At 40.8% G+C, this 22,947-nt stretch overlaps 1 protein-coding gene across 1 annotated transcript in view; it reads right to left on the reverse strand.

Moving 5' to 3' along the window:
• The window catches only part of Oatp74D (Organic anion transporting polypeptide 74D), an 82,412-nt gene that overhangs the window by 36,460 nt on the left and 23,005 nt on the right, over nucleotides 1-22,947 (reverse strand). The window contains exons 2-3 of the mRNA XM_067153025.2: nucleotides 16,478-16,618; nucleotides 7,628-7,756 (exon numbers count right to left, since the gene is read on the reverse strand). Of these exons, the coding sequence (XP_067009126.1) occupies nucleotides 7,628-7,756; nucleotides 16,478-16,618 (270 nt within the window). The remainder of the gene's footprint in view (nucleotides 1-7,627; nucleotides 7,757-16,477; nucleotides 16,619-22,947) is intronic.

The following is a 22,947-nucleotide window of genomic DNA, read 5'->3' on the forward strand; positions in this document are numbered from 1 at the left end:
TTTAGGAATCGCATGCATAGTTTGTAGATGATTCTTATTCAAATGAAATTAAAATAAAGCTAAAAGTGTGTAAATCGAACCAAAGAAACTTATTCTGAAACAAAAGAGAAGCGCACTCGCCTTAAACAAATGTATGCAAGAAATTCTCTTTTAAAGACATTTGTCTAGAGCACACCATTTCAATGATAATTGATGCAAAAATGGGGAAGAGAATAACATATTGAAATAATGTGCTACATAAGAGCCTAAGTTTGCGAGTTCGGTTTCAGCTCGGTCCAGGACTGGAAGATGTTCAAATACACCAGCCTCATGTCGATAGATATGCCGGTAAGTAATATAAATTGTACGGAAAAAATTCCTAAATCGCAGCACCTCCGAAAAGCATTCCAGAACTCCTCAAACGAATTCAGAAGTGCTCCACTTGGCAATGACTAGACTACTTTCCATGTTATACCTGTCCAAAAAATATAGGCTGATAAGATATTTTATTGTTTGTTATTTTTTAAGAACTACAAGATGATCTATTTCTTAGATTACGTTCAAGGAGGCTCCCATGGTTAACAGATCCTACCACGACTGGCAACCAAAGATAAACTGAAGAAAATGTGGAACGCTTCACGTTCGGCAAACCATCACCTTGTCCAAGATCCAAGTGCCCTAACACCTGGCTACAATTTAAGGTGCTATGGACAGACCATTCTGAATCGTTTTAGGACAGCTAAAGAAAGATGTGCGTACTTGATATATAAAGCTTGGTCATTTCGCCATCATGTGATTGTGGTGTGGCTCAAGAAAGACCACTCACCACATACGTGAATGCCCATTGAGATCTTCCCCAAAAACGACCTGAAGAGTTTCATCTTGCTACTTCAGAAGCTGAAGAATAGGGTGCCCAAAAACATCTAGACTTGTACTTCAGCCAATCTCAGAGTCTTATACCGTATTCTTGTTTCTATGCCATACGAAAAACGAAAGAAATAAAAAAAGAAAGAAAGAAATAAGAAGAAGAAAGGACTTCTTATCATTGACAGCCTTTACTTGTTCAATATTCTGATCAAGCCGGATCGTAGGATCGACTACCAATCCATATCTGAGACGTCTGCAGTACGGAATCTAATGGTAACTTTAGTTTCACGAAGTATGCTGGTAGTAAAATGACTTAATAATCTCTGGAAGTAATGTCCCGGCCACAGGAAGAGATTTAAGAAAATGCTTACGTGTATACATACGTTCAAAGGGAGGAGAACACTCGATCTCATATGAAAAATGAAACGTTCATATTAATTAAAAAAACATATTGGTTATAGTCTAAAATATCAAATATCTTACAATAAAAGATGCGTATGTGATAAAATGAGTTGAACTACACGACAAGATTCTCGATTTTTCAACACAGCTGAACAGCGGCCTGGAGTGCGTAACACCTGGGAGGCTCTCTATCTCCTGCACGCAGGTGTCTCCTTAACTGCCACGGATTACAAAATGAGGCAAGGTATTATATTTTATACGGCGCAAGAAATTTACGAGTAGTCTCACATTCCAAGCGCTTCTTTTGTCTTCTTGGAGAGCTCTTGGGCCGAGAAACGAGGAAGTCAACAGAGAGCGGACCAACAGAATGAAGAATACGCTTTCCGCGTTGTCCATAAGTCTCTTCAAGATTCAACATATCATGTCAAATGAGAAAGTGGAGGTGATGGTGGTGATTATTATTTTAAGAGGAAGTACTCAAATGAGAAAGGAGGAAAATGTTTACTGTTACAAGTGACTTTTCAATGTCGGAGAAATTCATACAAGAGTTTGATTACCGCCACGAAGTTATCTCCTTACTCCATAAGTGAGGAGAATATACAGTAAAGATGCTGCACAACAGTAATGATGCCCATTAACTATGAGCTGTCTCAAGATACGCTGGGGTGTCAATGTTAGCAATTTTGCTTTACGTCGCACTGACACAGATAGGTCTTATAGCGACGATGGGATACGAAAGGGCTTGGAGTGGGAAGGAAATGGCCGCGGCCTTGATTAGGGCATAAACCCAGCATTTTCCTGGTGTAAAAATGGGAAACCACGGAAAACCATCTTCAGGGCAACCGACAGTGCAGTTCGAACCCACCATCACCCGAATGCAAGCGGTGTCAATGTTACGAACCTTAACGAGAGTTATTTAACGTTCTACAACAACATTTAAATGATTGCAAAACAAGTATAGCCTGATACAACTGATCACAGAAGGCAAGAAAGAAAGGAAACACCGGAGCGCGGAATCTCTGGCAGTAGCTCAGCATCGGAGATTCGGCAATCCTGATATGGGAGGCATAAAGTAGAAATGATTACTGCAGGATGATCGCGAATCTTCTTTGAAAAGAAGAATAAGAATAAGAGCGAATATAAAACGCTAATAATAATAATAATCGTATGGCCTCAGCTACCGTGTGCAGACATTTCAATTTGACGCCATCTGGCTGTCTGCTCGTCAATTTCGACGTTGCGTTTTACTCTAGGCCCCCACTAGATGGCAGACCGAGTACACCGAAACTCTCTTGGGCGTCTATGGCTGAGATTTAATGAATTTTGTCGGGTAAACACCAAATGTGTCACCAGAGATCTTTTACATGCCGACATCGTACGGCATGGAGTGTCGAATGGACTTTTTTCCACCCTTCAAAAATCCGACTACCTCTGCCGGGTTTGAACCCGCTATCTTGGGATCCGGAGGCCGACACTCTACCGCTGATCCACAGAGGCAGCATATAAAACGCTGCTAGGGCAATTTATCAGAATTTGGTCCATTGTTACTAAGTAATACTTCTTCTTCTACGCTTTTCCCACACCTAGATGGCGTAGCGGGTGTGAACTGTGTCTCTCATTTGGACTTGGCCGTGTTTTACAGCCGGGTATTCTTCCTGACTCCAACTTTATGTGAAGGAATGTGTTCACTATTGCGTGTTTCTATGGTTTTAAAAAAATGAAATGGCGTATGGCTTTTAGTGTCGGGAGTGTCCGAGGACAAGTTCGGCTCGCCAGATGCAGGTCTTTTGATCTGCGTGTCGTGATGAGGATGAAATGATGATGAAGATGACACATACACCCAGATCCCGTGCCAGCGAAATTAATCAATTATGGATAAAATTCGCGACCCTGTCGGGAATCGAACTCGGGACCCCTGTGACCGAAGGCCAGCACGCTAACCATTTAGCCATGGAGCCGAACTGTGTCTATGGTGATTGGTAGCGAGGCGTGTTGTGTACGCATGAATATGTGTGTATTGGGACAAACACAAACATCCAGTCTCCGAAATTACCCAGGAATTACCCAAACATGGCATAATCTCCGATCCCACTGGAATTCGAACACATGATCCTCTGAACCAAAGTCCTCGACACTGAATTCATCCAAGGAGTTGTTGTTTTCCTAACCCTCGTCCAGTTTCTCTACGGGGTCGGGTATGAAGTGAGATGAACCTTCGTAGCGAGTTTTTACGACCAGATACCCTTCATGACGTCAACCCCATCAGAGGAGTTAACGAGATTTATTTATTTATATATGTATGTATTTATTTATTTATTTATTATGTACTAGCACTCTGCCCGCGGCTTCGCTCGCGTCATAGTTATGTCCCATTATATTTTTTATTTCTCTTGAAGGCCACCGAACCAACCTTACGCGTTCATCGACTTTCTTGTACAGCGTTTGCGAGCAGCACGATCACAAAGACGTTTTACTAACATCAGTTCTGCCGGTGTGGTTCCAGTCTGGGATTATAAATAGGCCATCAGTTTGTAAAGCTGTTCTGTTGCATCTTCATGAGTCATTGTTTCCTTATGATGGAGCGTCGGTTTCATTTTCGAATTCACCATCACTCTCGTCTTTACCTGCCGAGGAACAAGAGGCAATAATGTATTCATCTGTCATCATACCGTAGCCTGAATTACAGTCATTTATCAACCAGTCATTTACTGTCCGCACACTTTATCTTGATGCATTTGTGTACGGGGTGAGGAGTAAGGAGGGAGCTGTCCCGGTATCGATAGTGCTGCCTGGTGCTGCCAACTGAATGAAAATGAAATCTGAATTGAATCGAGAATATGATCGATCGATATGAAATTTCTAAACCGTTGTCATCTTAAGCCAACAACTATGTCACATACACATTATATAACATTATAAAACATATCTCTTGATGCGAATCTTGTTCCTAGCATGAATTCTATACTTTGACTTTGATGTGTAAACAACAACAGTACCAGTACGTAAAGTTTACGCCAGATGTCGCACAACGATGCTTAAGCGATTCATAGTTTGTGTTTCAAAGGTTGCCAGTATGAATCTCGAAGATCGCCGAGGTCGACCGATTCAGCACTAGGATGTTAATGCACCAAGATAAAGTGTGCGTATAGTACGTCGTTCACATCTACGTCCGCGCATCCGGGAATGCGTACAAATGTGTCAAGAAACTCAGAAGAGTCCACGGTTTCCCATTCTCAATTCCAGGTGAATGCCGGGAGAGTACCTTTGATAGACCGCGGCCGACTTATTTCCAGTTCCTGACCTTAACTATCCTTGGCGGAAAAGACATTCAAGAAGAATCGACCCCGTAAAAGAAATACTGTACAAGTAAAAATAAAAAATACTATTTTCGATCCGGATTAATGAGGGCCGGATAAACGAGGTTCTTCTGCATATACCGACACTTCTCCTGCCCTGCCAGCCAATGTTTATTGCCCCCCTTGGGACTCGAACCGGTTTACCATGGTGTCAGACCATACAGACCTGACGGCTTAACAGTCATGGCCACCAGACGGGGTTATACTTATGACAACTATTAAAAAAAAGTGACGTACACTGGGATCAAGAGTGGGATACCACTAGACTTACGTTACCCCTTTTCGATGGTTGGTTTGGTGAACGTCAAGCCTTAAGCGCTTTTGAGCTACAACCAATAGCCAACGGAGAAGTCTGCTGTGTTGTCAAGGCTGCCTCACAAGCTACTGCCCTGGTCTCTGCTACTGTCAGTACTCAACACCTGATCAGTGGAAATGGTAGCCTAGGGTTTAGCTAATTAAAGTGCGGCTTTGTGGCTAAACGGATAGAATGCTTGCCTTTGGTGGGATAGCCCCGGTTCAATTCTCAGAATTAACCCTCTCGTACTTTCAATTCCCCTGGCTTGGGGACTGGATGTTTATTTCCTCATTAGGTCACCACCAAGCCTATACAGATGACATGCACTATTATTATTATTATTATTATTATTATTATTATTATTAAAAATGAATTTTACAGCGGTCGTACCCACCGTTAACTGGTTTCTTAGCTTCCTCGGGAGATCAGGGGTGGTGTCCGACCCATGATCACGGTTTCGATTCCAACCAACAAAAGAGAACACTAAACCTGAGAAAGATTGCATTTCAATTTAGCACATTACCTATAACAAGAAAACTATATTACTCCTATAACAGCAGCCCTGCAGTGTCTTCCTACAAGGATGCAGAAGTAAACGGGAGTGAAATACCAGCACTCTGTTACCTATATAATTAAGTCAGAAGTATATACGATGAGGAACGCATGGTTGCTCCTTAGCCGAGGCGATCTGACGAAGCGAAGCCTAGCACACTTATCCCCCCGGTCCCCGCACCTATCGGACAAACTGCGTGAGGTGGGTCGAGGAGATAGGGACGCAGAGTCTGGGCTGCAAGATCAGTCTCCGATGCCTTGCTTGTAGAAATACGTGCGACGTTTTTTCTCATTGCTTTCAAGTTTTGTAAATGGAACGATGTGTCAGATGCTTACATTATAATGTGCTTTAGACTTCCATCGTTCTCATCTGAGGTTTGGGCTTCACCGATAGCCTTGGTAGCCCTCAGTATACCTAACACAAACCTGGACGCTGGCGACTTATTTCGTACTCCTCACCAAGGCCAGAGGTCACTGACCACTCACTCATAGCCTAAGTTTACTTGCGGTAAGGTGGTTAGTTTCTTTCCATGCTTCATGTAGCCATTAACACATGGGCTACATACTAAAGTGATTAACCACGGTCTTTGTTGCTTAACTTCCGGAGATAGCTCGGGATCCGGTGTTTCCAGATGTCTACGTTACCAGTGACGAAGTACCATTTTGCCCGGTGAGATTTTTCAAGAAACGTATGTAACAGCTAGATACCACTAATGTCAGCTGTACCACCATATTTTCGATAGATAGATAGATAGATAGATAGATAGATAGATAGATAGATAGATAGATAGATAAGTCGGTCGATCGGTGTTTCAGTTCATTTGGGTTACCAGTCCCATAACTGAAGGAGAAAGATTTTAGCTTAGTTCTTAGCTTAGTTACCGGCCTCGTGGTGTAAGGGTAGCATGCCTGCCTCTGACTCGGAGGCCCCGGGTTCGATTCCCGGCCAGGTCAGGGATTTTTACCTGGACCTGAGGGCTGGTTCGAGATCCACTCAGCCTACGTGATTAGAATTGAGGAGCTATCTAACGGTGAGATAGCGGCCCCGGTCTAGAAAGCCAAGAAAATGGCCGAGAGGATTCGTCGTGCTGACCACACGACACCTCGTAATCTGCAGGCCTTCGGGCTGAGCAGGCCAAGGCCCTTCAAGGGCTGTAGTGCCATGGGGTTTGGTTTTCTTAGCTTAGTTTTTGAAGTTCTCTTTTTAACGCCGCACTGACACATGTAGATTTTCGGCGACAGTGGGGTAGGAAAAGTCCAGCTCCTTGATGTAGGAGTAGCGTGTCTGTCTCATACCTGGAGGCCCTGGGTTCAATTCCCGATCAGCTCGGCCAGGGCTGGGAAGGGATCGATCAGCCTCGTGAGACCAACTGAGGAGTTGTCTGATATGAGAGGCAGTGGGCACGGTCACGAATGGGTGAGGATGTTGTCATGCCGACCACCTGGCACTCCAGTGTATGCAGGTCATCTAACTGGGCAGCAGCCATCTTGACAGGTCAAGGTCCTTACTTGGCTGTTGTGCCGCGGGGTTGTTTGGGGTGGGAAAAGGATAGGACTGGGAAAGAAGAGGCCATGGCATTGACGTACAGCCCCCGAATTTCTCTGGTGCGAAAATGTGAAACTACGGAAAAACACCTTCAAGGCAAACGACAGTGGGCTTCATGCTCACCACCTCCTCAGTGCAAGCTTGCATTTACACGGCCCTTGTTGTATAGAGATCTTACTCTGTCCGTTCCCTGAAATTATGACAGCATTATATAAAGAAAGGAGAAAAGCCATTAAAGACGGAAAACTGAACAATCCTCAAACCTTCGAATGGTATCCTGGGCGGTTGATTATAAAGAACTATCCAAAACGATTGAACATAAAAATGAGAGAGAAGAGAATTCTAACATAAGTAAGTAGAAGCATATTCATGATGATGCTTGTTGTTTAAAGGGGCCTAACATCGAAGGTCATCGGCCCCAGAAGCATATTCAATTTCACTTCAGTATCTTGTGATTTTAATCACGCCACATATGATTTTATATTCTAAGAGAGGGTGTTACAATCTAGCAATCGCTACACTAAATAATTATTTCCACAGCTGCTAATCTGAAAAGAATATTGTACAATAATCATCAAGACAATCAGGTATTTTCTGCTGTTATGTGCCAGTCCAATCTTTAACACTTACCTCTGAGGCTGGGGTTCTTCTTGCCGCGATTGAGGGAGCGAGGAGTATTTCGGCTAGTCCTCAGTCTATTAGGAAAACAAAACATGGCGAAGGACGCCAGCATCAACAGCGTCGCCACCATAACGAGGCCTGAAACAAGAATCACACACGTTGCCATTACAGCGGCATCTGCATGAAGCAATGACCCTAGTTGCTAAGCTTATTCACTCAATCCGTTCCTTGGCATTGGCAGTATTAGATAAATAAAAGATAATCAGCTGTATTTTTGCCACTTTGGCCTGCCAGTAACAACAAATATTATTATCCAATCTTCTTATTAGGAAAGATAATCAAACGCAATATAATTAGAAAAAAAGTCATTTTCCTTGAGAGCACGAAAAAGAACCAGACAGATAGGTAATAGTTGAAGTTGTGGTTTATTTCTTATATGTTAATTGTCCGGATTCATGGCTAAATGGTTAGTGTGCTGGCCTTTGATCACAGGGGTCCCGGGTTCGATTACCTGCAGGGTCGGGAATTTTAACCATCATTGGTTAATTTCCCTGGCACGGGGGCTAGGTGTGTGTGTGTTGTCTTCATCATCATTTCATCCTCATCACGACGCGCAGGTCGCCTACAGGAGTCAAATCAAAAGAACTGCACCTGGCGAGCCGAACCCGTCCTGTGATTTCCCGGCACTAAAAGCCATACGCCATTTCATTTCATATATGTTAATTGTAGATCTACCTTTCTTCAAGCTATGCACTGTTATCATAAGGATTGCAGACATAGTTAATATTTCGTGAATATTATAGTGATGTTGTACATCATTCTCATTATCATTTTTTATTTGATTTTATTTACTTTTCAGTATAATTGTTTTTATTATGATACTGTATGGTTTAGTGGTTGCAAGATGATTCATTTGTAGTTTATTTTAATTGCGCAAGTTTAAATATTTAATTTTCTGGTTGGATGGAAGAGATGACGTAGGCTAATGGTCTTCTTATCTTGTTTGCCAGATAAAATAAATCTTTTCTGTTCTATAAGCACCAAAAATCTCATCACCTTAGCGAGCCTTGGAAGGGAATCATACACATGTAATTTCAGTAATAATGAAAAGAAGAATAGGAGGTTTTCAGCCTGTCAAACACGAATGGTAAGTGTCAGCATCATCCAAATTACTGCGATAAGAACCATTTATACTGTTCCCAGAAGAGAGAGAGATTATTCAGAGAATTTGGTCAAACAAGGACAAGAAATGAATATGAAAGAAAAGACGAGAATCTATGCATTAACATATTGTCCGTACAGGTCAACTGAACAGAATTTACTGAATTATTACAACATTTGAAGTTTGTTGGTAAAAGAATGGTGCACAAGAATGAAGAATGGTTTACTTCTTTTGGTTGTATACTAATTTACGTTAAGGACATAATTACTTGATATGCATTTTTCTGATCATGTTAGATCGACAAAATAATTCTCAACACAATATACTCAAGTCAAACAAACCCTATGGCTCATTTATACTAGCAACATCAATTCATCCAATGTTGACTGTTTTCGGAATTATACATCAAATACTTAACTTATATCTACTTAAATAAGAATTGTGGGAAATTTAATTATCACAAATTCTTACTAAATTTGCTTTACCATGGGAAATAAAATTATTTTTCTTTTATTATCTGATTAACGGCGTACTAAACACAGGTAGGTTCGCGGCGAATTTCATTAAGTTTTCGATTAAGAAAAGTGTATTTAACTTGCTTTTTCTTTCGACAAATGTAACATACTTTTAATTTTAAAATTGCAGTATACTTTGACTTTTCTGTTGAAAAGAAATTATTCTTTTTCAACGTATACAGTTATTTTATTTTATTTTACCCCTGTTTTGGTTTGTTAAAAATATGTCCACATTATTCTTCAAAGAACATTTTTTAAATTATTATAATAATAATACTTATAAGCAGAGAAACGAAAATATATACCATTTGTATGCCAATACTCCATTCGTGATGGTTTTCCGTGGTTTTCCATTTTCACACCAGGAAAATGCTCGGGCTGTACCTTAATTAAGACCACAGCCGATTCCTTTCCACTCCTAGCCTTTCCCTATCTATCTATGTCGGTGCGACGTAAAAAAAAAAAAAAAACCAACAACAACTCCGTTCGTAACCATCTGTATTGCCTTTATCATTATATCAAGGACAGAACTTATCATCAAAGAGGCACGAAATAATTTAAAATATGTATTTGTTTCTGAGATAATACCAAAGTAAATATTAAAATATGATGAAAATATATAACTTGAGCCTCGTATGGGTTAAAATGCAATATTTGAACAACTGGACGTTAATCATACAATCAGCAAATCTAACTGTAATTCTAATTTAAATCTGTAATGCTTCAAGGTGCAGTAATAACTGTATTGAACGGTCCTGACAAGTTAGCAGGGTGAATATCGCTCGTAATATCGACTTTCGGTAAACTAAAACAAATTCACGCTGTGAGTACCTACACTGAAACTTTTCCAGCTCAATCAACATTCTCCCCCTTCTCTTAGCAGACTTCCTCATTAGGAAATTTTACGTACGCGTACACCGGGGTAGTTTATGTATAATCAATAAATCGAACTATTTTACCACGGTCCTTACCGAAAGCTCTTTCTAAAATAATACACAAGATTTTTCAATTACAGATAATAAAATATCATGATATTTAAAATGTACACTTTATTAAATAACATTAATCAATTCGACATTGTGCTTACATCTAGTCACTGAATGAATGAATACAATTAGATTGCATGCCTATCTAAGCCATTCTCTTGCTTACTTCTCGTCATATGGCATTGAAAAGAGATTACGAGAATCTCGTTTAGAGTCTACCTTTTATCAAAGCCGAACAAGATTAGATAAAAGATGAACATTTGAAGACTTCAAAAAACTATTTTATTTTCACTGCACGTAAGATTCATCAGATGGTTCGTTGCACTCATCTGGTCCTCATTACCAAGTATCTCAAACGATTTAATTTTATTTACCTATCTATTCCCTCAGATTTGTTAGTTCTCAAGTGTGTTAGTGGTTTAATTAAAATTCCATCAGAGGCTGAATATGTCATGGGATGTCTCTAGAAAGTCTAATTATTCCAACTAATTAAAGTTGATTTATTAATTTCAAGCGCAAATAAACAAATCATTTATTAATAGCTGGGAACTATCATCATACTTGAGTGATCGAAGTACCAAGGACAAATATGGCGATATTTACTAATTTACCGATTTTCTGTTTTTAGAAATTGATGGGGGTGATTTTTGTTTTAAGAGGAAGTACAACTAGGTAACCATGCTCTCTTCACACTAATAAAACGAAAAAGAGAAAGAGGTCCGACACTTCGAAGAATGGTATCGCTAAAAGAAAGGGAATGGCGTAAAAATGAAAGACTCCCTAGGCATCGCAAATCTAATACCGTCGGGTCGGAAAAAAGTAAGATCTGGCCAAGGGAGGTCAGATAAGATAGATGAAAGCGAGGATCCTCTTATGACTAGGAGGGGATACTGTGTGTGTAATATATCAACACCTCCCACAGAACATCTATCAGTATTCCGAATTAATCGATGAACGGCAATGACAACCGTTATCTTGAATGAAGTGTCTCTCCAAGTATTTAAGGACTATTTTTCAAGAAATCCAGAATTGTTTTTTTTTCTCCGGAATTTTTTTTCATGTTTTGTGAAACTAATTTCTGTATGCCTTGCAGTATTATACAAAAGACTCAAAATTAGATTTCCACTATCACTGTCCGAAATTGCACTAATGTTTGCCGACAAGAGTGCTGTCATTTTCATCAATATCTCTCTCTGCACTAATAAGAACTCGTAATATTTCTTGTTCATTCAGCGAACGACTTAACCCCGCCAGTACTGCTGACGATACTTAAGATTAGTCACAAACATAGCCCTAAAGATACAATAATATCGTTGAGTCTGTATCGATAATAATAATAATAATAATAATAATAATAATAATAATAATAATAATAATAATAATAATCATAATTTCGTGTGGCTCTTTCTAACCGGGTGCAGCCCTTGTAAGGCAGACCCTCCGAAGAGGGTGGGCGGCTTCTGCCATCTGTAGGTAACTGCGTGTTATTGTGGTGGAGAATAGTGTTATGTGTGGTGTGTGAGTTGCAGGGGTGTTGGGGACAGCAAAAACACTCAACCCCCGAGCCAATGGAATTAACCAATGAAGGTTAAAATCCGCGACTCGGCCGGGAATTGAACCCGGGACCCTCTGAACCGAAGGCCAGTACGCTGACCATTCAGCCAACGAGTCGGACGTCTGTATCGATGAATAACATCAACTCAGTGCATAATTCAAAAGCAGAAAGATAGATGTCATCAGATGTCGTACATGTACGTACATAGTAACTGGGGCAAAAATCTCCGAAACGAACCAGAACGTTCATGGGCTATGTGACACCTGTTGTACGTAGCAAACATGGGTAGTAGTTACATTTTAACAAGTCCCAGGGTATAGTTAAGATGAAAAAAGTGAATGTTTCAGAAATACTTCATGACTTATTTTACTCTTTGTTCAGTAAATATTCTCCCAAATAACCTTCTGGTGGAACGAATTGTAATATACACTGACTGACAGAGCAAATGCAACACCAAGGAGGAGTGGTTCGAAAGGGATGAAAGTTGGGGAAAAAACAGAGACGGCACGGAAGAATAATTGATGTTTATTTCAAACCGATATGCAGGTTACACAATGCGCACGTCATCGACTCAGTAGGATGTAGGACCACCGCGAGCGGCGATGCACGCAGAAACACGTCGAGGTACAGAGTCAATAAGAGTACGGATGGTGTCCTGAGGGATGGTTCTCCATTCTCTGTCAACCATTTGCCACAGTTGGTCGTCCGTACGAGGCTGGGGCAGAGTTTGCAAACGGCGTCCAATGAGATCCCACACGTGTTCGATTGGTGAGAGATCCGGAGAGTACGCTGGCCACGGAAGCATCTGTACACCTCGTAGAGCCTGTTGGGAGATGCGAGCAGTGTGTGGGCGGGCATTATCCTGCTGAAACAGAGCATTGGGCAGCCCCTGAAGGTACGGGAGTGCCACCGGCCGCAGCACATGCTGCACGTAGCGGTGGGCATTTAACGTGCCTTGAATACGCACTAGAGGTGACGTGGAATCATACGCAATAGCGCCCCAAACCATGATGCCGCGTTGTCTAGCGGTAGGGCGCTCCACAGTTACTGCCGGATTTGACCTTTCTCCACGCCGACGCCACACTCGTCTGTGGTGACTATCACTGACAGAACAGAAGCGTGACTCATCGGAGAGCACGACGACGTTCCGCCATTCCCTCATCCAAGTCGCTCTAGCCCGGCACCATGCCAGGCGTGCACGTCTATGCTGTGGAGTCAATGGTAGTCTTCTGAGCGGACGCCGGGAGTGCAGGCCTCCTTCAACCAATCGACGGGAAATTGTTCTGGTCGATATTGGAACAGCCAGGGTGTCTTGCACATGCTGAAGAATGGCGGTTGACGTGGCGTGCGGGGCTGCCACCGCTTGGCGGCGGATGCGCCGATCCTCGCGTGCTGACGTCACTCGGGCTGCGCCTGGACCCCTCGCACGTGCCACATGTCCCTGCGCCAACCATCTTCGCCACAGGCGCTGCACCGTGGACACATCCCTATGGGTATCGGCTGCGATTTGACGAAGCGACCAACCTGCCCTTCTCAGCCCGATCACCATACCCCTCGTAAAGTCGTCTGTCTGCTGGATATGCCTCCGTTGACGGCGGCCGGGCATTCTTAGCTATACACGTGTCCTGTGGCACACGACAACACGTTATACAATGACTGTCGGCTGAGAAATCACGGTACGAAGTGGGCCATTCGCCAACGCCGTGTCCCATTTATCGTTCGCTACGTGCGCAGCACAGCGGCGCATTTCACATCATGAGCATACCTCAGTGACGTCAGTCTACCCTGCAATTGGCATAAAGTTCTGACCACTCCTTCTTGGTGTTGCATTTGCTCTGTCAGTCAGTGTATTTTACTATTAAAACCCCATAATCTTCGTTGCTGCAAAGTCTCTGACAGAGAGAGAGAGAGAGAGAGAGAGAGAGACAGAGAGAGTGTGTATTTGACCAAATAATTGCTGTCAAACACACTCTCTCTCTCTCTCTCTCTCTTTATCAGAGACTTTGCAGCAAGAAAGGTTATGAGGTTTTAGTAGTAAAATAAGATACAATTCGTTCCACCAGAAGGTTATTTAGAAGAATATTTACTGAGCAAAGAGTAAAATAAGTCATGAAATATTTCTGAAATATTCATAATATTCTCACTTTTAAAATCTTAATTCTACCTTCTTTAGGCTTCCTGAAAACTTTCCTCGTCATCAAGTTCTCTTTTAGATGTACGATTTACTTTTCATCACTTTATCCATACGTACACATTCCCGTTGACTGTTTACTTCTTTTCTCCAACTCTATTTGAAAATCCCCCTTTGGGTGGGGGCGGTAGAATAACACCCACGGTATCCCCTGCCTGTCGTAAGAGGCGACTAAAAGGGATCCCAGTGGCTCAGAACTTTGGAGAGTGGATTGGTGACCACGGGCCCCTTAGCTGAGTCCTGGCATTGCTTCCACTTACTTGTGCCAGGCTCCTCACTTTCATCTATCCTATCCGACCTCCCTTGGTCAACTCTTGTTTTTTTTCCGACCCCGATGCTATTAGGTTTGCGAGGGCTAGGGAGTATTTCATTTTCACGCCTTTCGTGGCCCTTGTCTTCCTTTGGCCGATATCTTCATTTTTCGAAGTATCGGATCCCTTCTATTTTTCCCACTGATTAGTGTTATATAGAGGATGGCTGCCTAGTTGTACTTCCTCTTAAAACATTAATCACCACCACCACCACTCTATTTGAAAACAAGTATCAGACTTTGAAAGATTATATTGGGTCTTGTTTATTAAGATATTTTAGTATATGAACAACCGAACAAGGTCGACGTCAATAGTGGAACGTTTCCTTGGATTATTTACACATTCACTTTGTCCACAAAGACCCGCTGAAAACTAGATCCTCTTGTTAAAACGACAAGTATCGCAGGAGAAATAAAAAAGGGACGAAATGTTCGCACAATCTCGTTGAAATAGAACGATAAGGTTCTTCTCTTCAAACGTGCGTATTTAGTGATCAGATGTATCCGTCAGCAGTCCTGTGCGTTTATTGTGAATAATAGGAGGATCTGATACAGTAGAAAAATCTTGATTTTTCATCTTGGATAGAACTTGGATGAACTGATAAATCAATTTCAGAATGGAGTAAGAAGAAAAAAATATATCTTAGTAAATACTTTCCTGGTACTGGTATATTAACATTTATTTTGTTAGAATGTTCTTAGATCCACGTGCAGTCAGGAATAGCCTGCATATTCATACATCTATGAAGGCATTTTCTGTTTTACTACATAAAAACATTTTTGTAACTAAACTACTGAAACTGCGCCACGTAAGAACATCGTTGAGTTAGCTTTAAGCGTGTTTTACATGAACTTATGAAGTGGCCCACCTTTTTATAATAAAATTGTATCCAAGCCTTTAACTGGGAAAACATATCATTTCCGAACCGTTTTCTGCCCTCGCTTAAAGCCCAAGTGGCAATTGATAGCTTTCATTATTGTCACGCGTCATCCACAGATCATTTAATTTTATATCATCAGACAGTGTTTCCAGTTCTCGTTAACAAGATAATCATCCATTTCCCCCCTTTTACTTCTAAATGTCCTCCAATACCATAAGGAAAGTAAGGAGAAGGTACAAGTTGCGCTCTAGTAGATAGTCAGGGCTGGCAATAAAGTTCGAGTCTGGTAAATTCTCAATATATAATATTTTTTCTTATTTCTGCATTATACATAATAAAAATTAAATTGTACAAAAAAAATACCTTGAAATTCCATTAATGAATCCGTCGAGTTTCAATATCCTTTTTGTTCGTTGTTATGCAACATGTGAAACTGTTTGTTAAACCGTCTTTCTTACTTCCACACGGACGTAAGTTGATAGCAATGGTCATCAAGAACAACCAAACAGATTACGGTAAAACAGACTTTCTTCCCTAGAAACAATGTAACTCCAATGTACTATAGTGCAGTGGAAAAATATACTTTGCAACAGTCATGTACAGGAATAATAATAATAATAATAATAATAATAATAATAATAATAATAATAATAATAATAATAATGAATGAACTGAAATAATCCGGGTCCTAATTATTACTTAAGCTTACCGGACACATGATAATCGCATGGCGCCAAGTATGGACTGTATGGAGGATGTTGCCATACCTCCCACTTGAATCGCTGCAGCAGTTGGGACGTTTGGCGGGTCGTGTGAGGTGTTGCGTTATCGTGCAACAAAGTCTCGGTGGACGACGATTCCGAAACGATGAGGAGGTGAAAGCAGCTGTCTCCATGTGGTTGCATAGCGCTGGAGATGATTTCTATGCATCCGGAATCGAAAAGTTGGTTGACCGTTCCGAGAAATGTTTTCAGTCTCTTGGGGACGATGTGGAAAAGTGAACTCACATTGTATGTTGCCGTGTTGCCTATGTGTAGGTGGTTTCATAAATGGCCGTAACATGGAAGTATAACTTACTTTTAGATTCGCCCTCATAGTTATGAACAATAATAAATGGTGACGTCTCTATATTGAATTGCTGTATGTAGACTTAGCATTGGAAATATGATATTAGGTACATCCTCCAAAAGTACGAATTGTGCAAAATAAAAAGAAACAGCTGTTCATACAATAAAGTAAACATGTACTGATAAACTTACCCAGCCACCAAGCCCCGACCCATCTAGGGTCTGTGGGAGTGATCTGAGGGTCTACGTTGAAGTCTGCGTACAGCCGCGTACACATGGACCCAAGGATGAAGCCCAGAGCGGGACCAAGAATACGAACTCCAATGGTGATAGCTAAAACAGAAGGCAAGATATTTAACAAACGCATACCTGACAATAGACAACGTATATATCACCTGACTGTGAACAACATACGTATCCCATGTTTTTGTCTGTATAGCCTACCTGATAGTGTGTGTGTGTGGGGGGGGGTATGTGTGTACTAATATGGTGACTGTATTACACATGTAGGGTGAATCTAAAAGTCAGGGGAATCGAAGAGAATTTCTATCAAACAGATCACTAAGAAAATGATTACACATAATTATGATTAGCTTCAATGAGCTACCCCGAATCACACGGATCTGCCGCATGGTATACTCTTGTTAAAAGAACTCAAATTTGTTCAATAATTAACTGCAAGTTGTGTCAAGTATGGTCCAGAGAATACGTGCTCATCATCCGAATGAATATTAAAGAAAAATAATGTGTCAGTAATCTAGGAGATATATGAATAAAGGATGAATGTTTGAGAGTTAAGATTCACTTTCTCAGCATCCTTCTAGTGAAGTATGGAAATGTAAATATTATCAGTTCGAAAGACTTTCGTTATCCAGACTTTCAGATATCTTGGAAAGAGATTAGGTACATGGATCTTTCAATGCAGTTCTTTTTACAGGAAATTACGCAGACACTAGCTTTATATACGAGAACTTACGCCAATACTCACCGCATGCCTAAGATAGAAGGATATAAATATCATGCATCTATAATTAGGATAGGTAGATTGACAGATAGATAAATAGACAGATGGATGGATAGATAGATAGACAGATACATATAAAGAGGATGTACACGTGTAACCAAGACACGTATCATATACGATTAGAAAAAAAGAACAATAGTTAAAAGTGGGTCATCAGATTCAAATACAAATAAGGAATTCCAGTAGAATCGATTGGCATTGGACGATAATAAAATGCGAGGGACTCGTATCAATAGGCGTACTGACACTTAATAAAATTTTCAGGATGACAGTTAAATACTTTCCAATAATGCTCCCTAGAAAATGAAACACTAAAGTATTGAAATGAACTGTTAGGGTCGTGGTTCATCACTGGGTGAAATGCAGAATTTTAGATGAAGGTATGTAGTAGGCCTAAACTAAATATATTCACATTTTTATTAATTGTATTTGAGCTGCTAATATGAAAATAACTACCAATAATAACATTAGTCAGAGTTTTTTTTTGCGTTCCTTCGAACTAACAACATTTTTTCCAAGTTTGAACAACAACCAATGTTGCTCAACTCCACTGATCCATCTGGAGTTGAGGTTTTAATAAGTTGAATTAATTTTACATTTTTAAAATTAGATATCAGATAAATGCGAACATTATATTAGTAATTTACAGATGAAGAGACGAAAATGTTGCCAGTGGAACTTTTCATGCAGCTGGAGTAGATGAAGTGACCACTACATGCCATGTCATTACCCAAACAAGCACGTTGGAAGTTTTCTCTGCTTATTAAACCGCACGCCTGCTTCCACTGAGTTACTGGACTAATGAAGAATAAGACACGCAACGGCAATTAGTAAAATCGAGAGTGCTTTAAAAATACAGATAAAGTAACACGCCATGATTTTCTTGATGAGGACTTGTATTTCTATGACATGTCATATTTTTATCGTGGTCTCTCTTTTTATGAACTAAAGTTAAATTGAACACATTTCTAGCTCTCGTGAACACGATCACACGGTCATATAAATGCAGATTTTGGTCATATTTTAATATTTTTAGCCGTTTTTCAAGAATTATTCACATGTTTTGTGCCGATAATGCCAAGTATTTTGTTTATGTTTGGTTATTTTGTATTTAACTTCCTTGCAAATACCTTGTATTTAGCCTACATGACATTTGAAGGCAACGGCTTTCGCAAGCACTAAATTGTCAAAAGAGAAAGGACAAGAGAATAATTTATTAGGAATGTGGCCAGTCTGTTGCTGGTCTTCTACGCAAATTTTGGCCAGTATTTAACTTCTTGTGCGTCATGTTTCCAAATTGTGTCATATCTTAGGATAGGGCCTATGCGTATATATTTCCAGAGTTTTTCGATAATAGAAATCAGAGCGCTACTGATGAGTATACTGCATACTTTGTTGATATCAACTGAAAATTAGTATCGAACAAGATTAGCTTTAAGACGATGCATTCGTATAAATGTTTATTAGTATAGGAGAAATTCGTTCTGTTTCGATTCAGCCTTCAATCACATTTTCAATGATATTACTAATACTTTCGCCTATATTTTTTATGTACTATCCGAGCTGAGCAGCCCGTCTTCTGAGCCCAAGTTGGCGGGTTCGATTCCAGTTCAGTCCAGTGGTATTTGAAGATGCTCAAACGTGTCAGCCTATAAAAGAATTCCAGTGGAACATAAGTTCGGCCCATCTATGTCTTTTGAAAACCGCGACAGTAGTTAGGAAGACATACAATCAATAACATTATTACTAATTTTTACAATAAGAAAGAAAGTTTTCGCACTATTTTTGCATCAATACAACAGAAAATACCCATGCAACAGTCGTCGAAAATTTTTTCTTGGATCGATCATGTTGTTGCCCAGAATTCCGTTTAAACGTGTATTCTTTTCTGGGTAAATCTGGACTAACTTGGCATTTGGTTGTCGTTGCATACCTTTTATGGCAACATGTGACGATTGGAAATGTTTAAATCTACTGTGTTTATTACATACTGTTTGGTTTTACGTCCCACTAACTATTTTAAACGGTTTTCGCAGGTGCCCAGATGCTGGAACTCCGAAATATTTTTACGTGCCAGTAAATCTGCCGACCAGAGGCTGGCATTTCTGAGCACCTTCAAATGTAATTGACCGAGCCGGGATCGAATCCATCAAGTTCGTCTCAGAAGACCAACACTCTATTGTCTGAGCTACTCACGAATTTTTAAATCCACCGAGCTCGGTAGCTGCAGTCGCCAGTACCCAGTATTTGGGAGATAGTGGGTTCGGGGTTCGAATTCCACTGTCAGCAGCCCTGAAGATGGTTGTTCTGTGATTTCCCATTTTCACACCAGGCAAAAGCTGGGGCTGTACCTTAAGACCACGGACGCTTCCTTCCCACCCCTAGCCGTTTCTCATCCTATCGTCGCCATAAGACCTATATGTGTTGGTGTGACGTAAAGCAACTAAATAAATAAATAAATAAATAAATAAATAAATAAATAAATAAATAAATAAATAAATAAATAAATAAATAAATAAATCCATATTGGTATTTAGACTATTTATGATGGCCGAGAGGGGAATACGAGCTCTTCTCATTTGTCTTCACGAAGCTGGTTCCACTTCGTTAAAAACTCATATCAAGACTTTTTCTTTACAATTTGTTTTACGTCACACCGACACAGATAGGTCTTATGGTGACGATGGGATGGAATGGCCTGGGAGTGTGAAGGAGGCGGTCATGGCTTTAATTAAGGTACAGACCCAGCATTTTCCTGGTGTGAAAGTGGGAAACCACGGAAAACCCTCTTCGGGGCTGCCGACAGTGGAGTTCGAACCCACTATCTCCCGGATGCAAGCTCACAGCTGCGCGTCCTTAACCGACGGCCAACTCGCCCGGTATTTATTTCTTCTGAGATCTGAACTAAAGCCAATCGAGTAGAAGGCAAATCAACTACACTACGTATTGAGATGGCAGTTTTGGACTTCATAATGGAGGGCTTCTATAATAATAATAATAATAATAATAATAATAATAATAATAATAATAATAATAATAATAATAATAATAATAATAATAATAATAATAATTGCTTACTTCTTCATATTTTATTCTGAAGCCACTTAGAAGTGAACAAATGATTGTAAGAGACATTTCTTCAGAATGATCAATTATATCATTCTCCCACTACACTGCTATTTTCTCTTGGATCACGTCTGGGCGAAATAAAGGAGAGTAAGATAATGATGTAGTGACGTTATCAAGTTGTGTTCTCTTATCGGTCACTCAACCTACTCTTATCTCGCAGTATTAAATACTGCATTAGCACGCGATAGCATTTCTTGACTAGTTTCCTCTATCAAGTTCACGTAATTGATTGTGACAAGGTGATGAATGCGACAATCAAACGGAAGAATTCATATTGTACAGTATGTCAGAATAACTGCAAGTGGATAAAGTAAACACTAGTTCTGAATCAATCAGCTTTGCCTCCCAAGTTAACGGAGGAGAAAATGAGGAGACATAACTTACATATTATCTATTGGTCATTGGACTACAATGAACATTTCATTTTTCCTTGTCGTTCAGAATAGTCTTGCAATCTTGCAATGTCACTACTAAATAATAAGGATAGTGACCCGGCCCACCTTCGCACGGGAGTAATTTTGAATTTATGATAACAGGCCTTGCGAGATTTCCTTGTAGATGGTATTAGTTGTTCTCCTTATTTACAAGGTCGGATCAGAAAGTTCGCGAACTAGCTCTGTAGTGCGCCAACAGATGGCAGCACAGGATTAAGCTAGCAACTGTAAGTGACCTTTAACCTTTTTAAGGCAGTGTGCCAGAAGTAATCGCTGTGTTAACATCGGAAATACCGGGCGAGTTGGCCGTGCGCGTAGAGGCGCGCGGCTGTGAGCTTGCATCCGGGAGATAGTAGGTTCGAATCCCACTATCGGCAGCCCTGAAAGTGGTTTTCCGTGGTTTCCCATTTTCACACCAGGAAAATGCTGGGGCTGTACCTTAATTAAAGCCACGGCCGCTTCCTTCCAACTTCTAGGCCTTTCCTATCCCATCGTCGCCATAAGACCTATCTGTGTCGGTGCGACGTAAAGCCCCTAGCAAAACGAGCCAGCGTGAAATCTGGGCAAATCGGCCACAGAGAGAAACATTGACCATGCTTCGGTAAGGAAACTTCGTTGTACCCGTCGACCCAAGACTCGACACCGGTGATGATCCCGAACGTGAAGGATGGCTCATTGTTCCATCTTTCTATTCCTCATGTAATTGCAGACTACCAAACACACGCGTTCACAAGAACACCACTATAACAACTTCTGATGTTAACACAGCAATGTCTCCAGGCGCATTGCCTTATCAAGGTTGAAGGTCACTAGAGCTGCTAGGATTTTTATGTGTCTTTTTACTTATCGTATGTATTTTAGTGCCGGGAGTATCTGAATACGTGTTCGGCTCGCACATGGGCGACCTGCGCGTCCGGGTGTGGGATGATTATGATAAGAATGCGGTAGGAAGAGGGTGGAACGCGGTGGCACGTAGCCATATATTTCTTCAAGAAGTAAATAAAGGAAACAATATGGACGTATTAGAGACGGGGACATTCAGCCTCTCGTTCAAATCTTTCGGAGAATCGGAACAAGAAGTTAAAAATTAAGGAACCATGTGAACGGACTAACCAATATACTGTATTCCGGCTACATAAGCATCCAGTCGTCTCTTCATGAAGACCTAGTTCCAGATGCTAAGATGCTACTGAGAAGCACGTTAATTGTCGCTTATATCTGCATTTCAAAACTCGTATTCGGTCCGTTTCCTGTACTACACATTTTTTTTTTTTGCTATTTGTTTTACGTCGCACCGACACAGATAAGTCTTATGGCGACGATGGGATAGGAAAGGCCTAGGAGTGCGAAGGAAGCGGCCGTGGCCTTAATTAAGGTACAGCCCCAGCATTTGCCTGGTGTGAAAATGGGAAATTACGGAAAGCCATCTTCAGGGCTGCCGACAGTGGGGTTCGAACCCACTATCTCCCGATTATCGGATACTGGCCGCAGATAAGCGACTGCAGCTATCGAGCTGGGTCCATAATAATCTAAAGAAACCAATACTAAAATACTGTGCCGGCATGAGTGGCTCAGACTGTTGAGGCGCTGGGCTTCTGACCCCAACTGGGCAGGTTCGATCCTGGCTCAGTTCGGTGGTATTTGAAGGTGCTCAAATACGTCAGCCTCGTGTCGGTAGATTCACTAGCACGTAGAAGAACTCCTGCGGAACTAAATTCCGGCACAACAGCGTCTCCGAAAACCGTAAAAGTAGTTAGTGGGACGTTAAGAAAATAACATTATTATTATTATTATTATTATTATTATTATTATTATTATTATTATTATTATTATTATTATTATTATTATTATTATTATTATTATTATTCATCAATGGAAAGGTGTCCACTCCATAATACATGTAAACTTTTACCTAGGATAAATGTACAGTAATCATTTGACACAGCTGAGGTAGCTATCGTGTTGCCAACATCTATAGACAAGGTTCTGGATTAAGGAAATAGGCTCCCTCTGAGGACCAGTGGCAGAGTGGTGGCCTCCTAATCCCAAGATCCCGGATTCAAACCCAACAGAGG

Source organism: Anabrus simplex, chromosome 8 (genome assembly GCF_040414725.1).
Source record: "Anabrus simplex isolate iqAnaSimp1 chromosome 8, ASM4041472v1, whole genome shotgun sequence".
Lineage (NCBI taxonomy): Eukaryota > Metazoa > Arthropoda > Insecta > Orthoptera > Tettigoniidae > Anabrus > Anabrus simplex.